We start from the raw sequence: 7,500 nt of genomic DNA on the forward strand, positions 1-7,500 counted from the left end.
GAGCACACTGCTGCTGTAGGGGGACCATGAGACGCTCCCGATCGGCGCGCCGAGGTCGAGGGTCACCAGCGGCGACCTGAGGCGGAAGGCGGAGTTTGAGACAATGTTCGACGATACAAAGCTAATCTTTCGCCAAGGTCAACAGATCATGCATATCAGTCCTTATGTACACGTTTATATTGAGGAGGCTGCGGTGACGTGAACTAATAATTAATAATTCAATTCTTGTGATTTCGTGATCAGAGTGTCTCTCCTTAACACTGGCATAATTTTGCATCGCTCAGACTGTGCAGCCACTGTATCAGTATCGTCTTATAGTGTAACATTTGTTGTGAAGCAGCTATATTCTATGTAATTATCTATAATTGCTTCCACGAGTTCCCTTATCCCCTGTGTTCGGGCTTAAAAACTCATCTGTTGTGTATTGCGTCTGCGTATTCGTTACTGTACAACTAGTCGTTTGGGTTGCACGATTACTAGTTAACAGGTGAACATCTTGACAGGAAGTAACACGAGAGGTAGAGGAACTTCGTGAGATAAATCTACGATTTGCATCTTTGCCAAGTTAATGTTAAGGTAATATGTAACTTATTGTAACTTAACTGCCACAACTTTAGTATCAAGAAAGCTAAAAAGAGTGCATAATCATACTGATCTTCCGAGGTTACGCTGCAATGAACTGCTTTGATAAAACGCCAGCGCAGAGCTCCCCAGGGATCTGATATTTCAGCTATGACATCAACCCCTTCCTTCATCTAATGCTATTCCTACTGATAATTTTCAAAGTCGCGATCAACATGCTTAAGACATTTTACGTATTTGTAGCCCCAGAATTGTAGTGAGAGAAATGAAATCATTATATTTTAAGGCTGAAACACTTACTCCATCTCACGCAGTCAAAGTACGCCTCTGCCCTCCAAAGTTTATCCTAAACACGCCCATTCAGCCCCTGCTCACCCCTCGCATAACACCTGGCTACAAAGGCTATTTTAAGTTATGAACTATTTAAACATGAACTCAATTCACACATTTTTTTTGGTCAATAACATCATGAGATCATAAGTACCATTTTGGTTGAGACAAAATGCACATAAGAGGAGAAAAGCAAAGGCAAAGAGCAAGTCAAAGCAAAAACACTATCAGAACCAACATTAAAATCAAGCTTAGACTCAATCTGAGACTCAAAAGCAAGCTTCCTCACAGGCAATCCCGGATCCAGATCTTGAGCGTCCAGTCCAAGGAGCAGGAAGCGAAGACCTTGCAGTGGTGGGCGTTCCAGGCGATGTCCCTCACGGCGCCGATGTGGGCGGGGTAGCGCGTGAGGGCGTGGGTGCTCGAGGTCTTCAGCTGCAGCACCTCGCCCGTGTCGACGCCCACCAGCATGTCCGTCTTGTCGCTCGGGTTCAGCGCTATGCAGGTGGCTCTGCCTGGGGCGGGGACGGGTCGCGTCAGTGAAGGATAAAGTAGAAAAAGTGTAAGTGAAGGAAAGGGACAGAAACAGTGGGGGAAACATTGTCAACATAGATAAATAAATGCCTAAGCGTTAACATCAGGACTGAACATTATCTTAGTGTGCACATATGTTTACAGTATCGTGACGAAAAGTATGGATGTCGACAAATAAATACCATCACGTACGGTATATATAATACATAAATACTGATCACACAGAAAAAAACCCTGAATGAAATGGCAAAATAAATACAAAGATAAAAAGAAAAAAAGAAAGGGGAAAGCAACAGAAGTGCATACAAAACCGACGACCTTCCTTCGAAAGCCACAATAATTATTCACAATCTAAAAGCAGAAAAGGTGAACCAAAAGGAAACAAATAAAACAAAACGACGTAGAACCAGCCCCCATCCCGGACCCACCTTCGAGTAAGAACTTGGAAGCCTCTTTAGACAACTTGGCGTTCGCCGCGCTGGCGATGAAGTCGAGGATATCCGCGTGGACGAGAGCGGAAGGCCGGACCAGCCACTCGGACACGCGGCCGTCCTCGGACACGGAGTAGAAGCAGAGACTCTCGCCGGGGTCAGTCGGCACCCAGCGCACCTGGGTCGGGGGGAGGAGGGAGTTAGCGTGGGGGTATACTGAAGGGGATGGGAAGGAGGGAGAGGGAAGTGGGACGGATGGAGGGAGGGAGAGAAGGGGGGAAAGGGCGGGGAGAAAAGGAAAGAAGGAGCGATGGACGGCAAAAGGGAGGTCCGTTGTCACTCAGCGCACTTGGGTCGGGGAGGCGAGGTAGGCCGGCGTTAGCGTGGGGATCCACGGAAAGAGAGGAGAGAGACTGCGTGGGAAGGAGGTAGAGATGTTGGCGGGTAGGTAGGGAGGGAGAAAAAGGGAGAAGGGAGGATATGGAAAGAGAGTGGAATAAAAAAGGAGGAAAGTAGAGAAGGGAATAGAAGGAAGGAGGGACGAATAGAAGGAAGGGGGAAGGAGAAAATAGGGAGGTAAGGAGGCAAGGAGGAAGAGCAGGAGAGAGAGAAGAGAAAGGGAGGGAGGGAAGAGAAAAAGATGGAGGGATAGAGAGAAAGAAGAAAGACAAGAGAGGAAGGTAAGAAAGAGGGAGGGAAGAGGAAAAGGGAAGGAGAGATGGAGAGAGAGCTGGAGATAAATAGAGAGGAAATGAAGGAGAGAGATAAAGGGTATGAGGGAGAGAGACAGAGAAAGAAAAGAATGTTCTGTTAATAAGAAAAAATAATACTCTTCCATGTGGTTATTAAATTCCGCATTCAACAACATCCGAACTATGAAAAATTATGGAATCTGGTAAATCAGAAAATTATTATCAAAAATGATATTCCTCATATCCATAGTTACTAAGAAAATGATATAGTACAGAAGGACTCAAATCAGCCAACTACGTTCCAGAGCATCTTCGACCTTAAAGGGCAACCCAAAACATCGCAAAACTTCTGAGAAAAAAGACATTTCGGAACATTTGAAAGCATCACAAAACCACCAAGAACACACAAACACAACCCAGGATACGAGACACCAAAGACTTCTGGGAACACGACGAAACGCCCCAAAACATCTAAAATATCAGAGAACATAACATCCGTGGATATTACAGAACATCAATGAAAAACTCCGAATTATTCAATAACATTTCATAACATTTACGATCATTTCTAAACAACTCAAGAACATCTTAAGAAGAGCCCAGAACATCCAGATCGTCGCAGAGCATCTAAAACCTTCTCAAACATTCCAGAACACCAAGGAACATTTCAGACAATTAAAATTAATGTCAAAACATCTAGGAATGTCCCAGGATCACCAAAAACATCCAAGAGCATCTCAAACACACCCAGAATATCCCAGTACATTTCAAAACATCAAGAAATATCTCAAAACATTCAGAAGCAAGTCAGGACGTTTAGGAACGCTTAAGATTGAGAGTGCCACAGAACATACCATAAGAACATACCTCTATGAACATCTCAACCTGCGAGAACACTTCTGAACTTCTCAGAACATTAGATAACATCTCTAAACAACCCAGAACACCGTAGACCACCTCAGTACGTTTCTGAAGCACCAAAGAACATCACCTCCGACCACCTCGGGAACACCCCAGCGCCAGTAGCAGTCGCGTACCTGGCAGACCGGCTGGAGGTGACTTCCGGCCACAACCGTCGAGGTGATGACCCTGGGGGCGCGGGGGAAGCGGACGTCGAGCACCATCACCGCCCCGTCCACGCGCCCCGCCGCCAGCACGCTCGCTCGCTGCGGGGAAGGAGGTTCTCTTGGGATTTGGACTGGGTTGATGGAGATACTGATTCACAAACGTCCTTTACTTATTTATATTATATTCAGTTCGTATTAGCCATTATAGTGGCCTGCATTATAAGTAAACAAGAGAAAAGGCAACCTTGAAAACAGAGGAAGGAAGGAACGTACCGAGGGATGGAACTGTACGGACGTGACGCCACATGGAGGCTGCAGGACGCGCTCAGGGATGCCCGGGTTCTTGAGGGTGAACAGGCACAGCATTCCTCGGGCGTCGGATGCCCCGCAGATGCTCTCTGAAAGCAAGGAAAGGAGTCAGAAGTTGTGTTCTTCAGCCCGAGTTCCACTAACCAGACATGTCCCTGTCCCCCATACCCAGGATCCACTAGCCAGACTGACCTCCGGTTCCTGTGCTATCTCCGGTTAGGTAATCTTCGTTTTGGTTCCGTGACAGTTACACTCTACTATCTTTTTTTCGTCTAGGTAGGCTTCAGGCAATGTCTTTGGTGTTATAACTGTACGATAATATTTGGTAAATTTCTAAGGCGATCAAAGACCCGTGAGATAATCCTGGGCGTGAGTCTGGTTCCAGAGCCAGAAAAGGCTGGTGTAACCTCGTTGTAAGGGGTAGGAAGTGCGTGAAAATAAATGAAATATGAAGTTCAAAAGTTAAAAAGCTAAAGGCTCATTGCACTATTTTTTCTGCTATTTATGTTCTATTTGAAGAATGGTAAAACACTACCATGTTGATACCATAGCAGAAAAATCTACAATGCACAAACAAGATTTATTGAAAATGAGAAAACAGTTTCGGAATCCTCCTGGATTCCATCTTCAGGACTGAAAGGGAAAGGTAGAGAATAAGTATAAAAGAGAGAAAGAAAAGGCAACGCAATGAACACGGGGCAAGTGAGGACAAACGAACAGAAGCGAAGGGAGGTCAGGTCAAGTCGGAGGATCGGTCGGACTATGCGCAGGGTGGCCGACATAAGGGAGAAGGCAGAGGATGTGGGAAGAGAAAAACAGCTGTTCAAGTTGAAATTAGGCAGCAGTTGGTTTAGCCTTCATTGTGTGTCAATTCCCAATACCTTTATGTTGTCCACCACTGTCCTTCCCTAGTCTCGATCCGCTTTTACAACTAGGCTCTTATTCGCTTCTCCACACCCATATTCACTCATTCCCTCTCTATGTCTCCTTTTCCCTTCCTTTCCCCAATCCCCACTTGCATGTGCTCCCTCTCTCCGCATTCCTAACTCATATTTCGTGTATCCAAAAAAATTTTCCCCCCTTTCCCCTACCCCTCTCCCTCCCTCTCATCCCTTCTCCTGGTTCCCTCTTACCTTCCCCTTCCACCCTCTCTCCCTTCTGTCCTTTATCTTTCCCTCCTTTCCATACTCCACTATCTTCCATCCTCTCTCTCTCCTCCTCTTTCATCTCCCTCCCCCCCGCTCACACTTTCCAACGTCCTCCCCTTCCCACCACCTTACCTAATCGCCCCTCCTTCCCCCACTCCCTCCCCCTCACCCCTAACCCTTTCCACCCACATATCCACCTCCCCCCCCGCCCCTCCTCACCTGTAGTGTAGGCGGCGGCGAAGAGGTCGTGGTAGACGGGGCTCCAGCAGATATCCGTGACGACGAGCGCTCGGCCTCCGTCGCACGGGAACCTCCACAGCGGCAGCAGAGACCCCTCCAGGTTGCGGTACTCGTCGCTGCTGTCCTCCCAGTACTTGTAGTCTGCGGGACGACGCTTTTAGTCGGCTGGCTGCTCGTCCGGCCGTCCGGCTGTCCGGCTGTGTGCGTGTGTGTGTGTGTGTGTGTGTGTGTGTGTGTGTGTGTGTGTGTGTGTGTGTGTGTGTGTGTGTGTGTGTGTGTGTCTGTCTGTCTGTCTGTCTGTCTGTCTGTCTGTCTGTCTGTCTGTCTATCTATCTGTCTATCTATCTGCTTATACACACATATTTACACATACACACACACACATATGGTTATATGTACACGAACACGTGTGTGTGTGTGTGTGTGTGTGTGTGTGTGTGTGTGTGTGTGTGTGAGAGAGAGAGAGAGAGAGAGAGAGAGAGAGAGAGAGAGAGAGGAGAGAGAGAGAGAGAGAGAGAGAGAGAGAGGAGAGAGAGAGAGAGAGAGAGAGAGAGAGAGAGAGAGAGAGAGAGAGAGGAGAGAGAGAGAGAGAGAGAGAGAGAGAGAGAGAGAGAGAGAGAGAGAGAGAGAGAATTAAGTGAAAATGTTTATATCTAATTTTTTTAGGAGGAAAAGTAATTTTGCGAAAGTGGATTTTTAAAAAATTATTGAAGTAAGCAATCGCGCCTGTAAATTAATTTCTGTTTCCCGGTGATGAATGAAGGTGAGGCTAATTACCTTCCGTTTAACATCAGCCTTCGGGAATGAATTATATATACGAAAGAAATATATTGATTTACGTATGTATATAATGGATACATGCACTTCCTATTAATCAACATAGAAAAATGACTAAAAACATTTTTAAAATAAAACTTCTTCCAGTCTAAACTTTTTACAAAAAGGAATGAAAATGTGTTCGTGTTTCCATGTGCCAGGATCTTGTACGCTGTAATCGCCTCGAAATAAATATGCAAAAAGAAAATAGATAAAAACGGGAACCTTTAATTCACGCAACCACTAAACCTATGAAAAAAAATTAATATGTAAGGTATGATTAAAATGTCATTATTATGATTATCATCATTGTCACCACCATTATCATCATCATCATTATCATACTACTACTACTACTACTAATATTAGTAATTTATTATTATTATTGTTATTATTATCATCATCATTTATTATTGTTATGATTATCATTATTATTATCATTATCATTATTATCATTATTATTATTATTACTGTTATTATTATTAATATCATTACTATCAATATTATCATCATTATCATTATTATTAGTAGTTGAAATAGTATTCATTATCATTACTATAATCATCATTTATCCTTTGAAGCAGCAGCAGCGTTGCCAATCCCGGCCATTACCTTGCGTGACTTCGTCGAAGATATTCTGGCTGACCATCCTCTCGAGGGCGACGACGGTGCGCAGGCGGGGGGGGACGCGCTCCTCCTCCGCCTGCGCCTCCGCCTCCGCCGCCGCCGCCGCCCGGAGTGGAGACGCCTGCTTCTTGGCCACGCCCTCGGGGTTGGGTCGCGTCGCCTTCTGAGACTGGAGGCGCGCGTTGTGGGGAGGGAAGGGCCGGTTATCTTATCTTAGTATCTTAAGTGTTTTATTTGCGTCTGTTCCATGGGCATTGAATAGTATTAACAGGTATAATTTGCCTACCCTCTCTACCTGGACGGAGGGACGCGGTGTGATCATGGAAAAAACAGGTGAACTGCGTGAATTTCCGAAAAGAAATAGTTGCAAACTTATCTTAATTGTTCACAAACACTAAACAGAATGAACAGGTGTAATTTGTCTCCACCTTCTCTTTATCGGCATTCCCTCACCCCCCCTCTAGCTACGTCACTGAAAATGTTGAGGATTATTTAAAAAGCAAAAGAACAACATAGAGCGATATGCAAAGTATTTAAGTAATGGGCTTACAGCTCCTGTTCTGCAATTGCTTTGTCCAAGCATAACCGCCAGATAATGGAAGAAAGTTTAATATTCCCTTTCTGTGACCATGTGGCTTCAATTCTGTATTCGGAACACAGATAAAAAAATCAGACAACAATTAAAGATGTTTTACTTATAGGCCAGATAAAGTGATTGGCCATC

The 7,500-nt window shown here is 45.1% G+C and overlaps 1 protein-coding gene across 1 annotated transcript in view; it reads right to left on the minus strand.

Moving 5' to 3' along the window:
- The window catches only part of LOC119576751 (dynein intermediate chain 1, axonemal-like), a 12,296-nt gene that overhangs the window by 2,427 nt on the left and 2,369 nt on the right, over window positions 1-7,500 (minus strand). The window contains exons 6-14 of the mRNA XM_037924393.1: window positions 7,327-7,419; window positions 7,072-7,114; window positions 6,762-6,945; window positions 5,313-5,474; window positions 3,910-4,034; window positions 3,607-3,735; window positions 1,875-2,055; window positions 1,202-1,427; window positions 1-76 (exon numbers count right to left, since the gene is read on the minus strand). The exon at window positions 1-76 is cut by the window's left edge and continues 158 nt beyond it. Coding sequence (XP_037780321.1) covers window positions 1-76; window positions 1,202-1,427; window positions 1,875-2,055; window positions 3,607-3,735; window positions 3,910-4,034; window positions 5,313-5,474; window positions 6,762-6,945; window positions 7,072-7,114; window positions 7,327-7,419 — 1,219 coding nt within the window. The remainder of the gene's footprint in view (window positions 77-1,201; window positions 1,428-1,874; window positions 2,056-3,606; window positions 3,736-3,909; window positions 4,035-5,312; window positions 5,475-6,761; window positions 6,946-7,071; window positions 7,115-7,326; window positions 7,420-7,500) is intronic.

Source organism: Penaeus monodon, chromosome 9 (assembly GCF_015228065.2).
Source record: "Penaeus monodon isolate SGIC_2016 chromosome 9, NSTDA_Pmon_1, whole genome shotgun sequence".
Lineage (NCBI taxonomy): Eukaryota > Metazoa > Arthropoda > Malacostraca > Decapoda > Penaeidae > Penaeus > Penaeus monodon.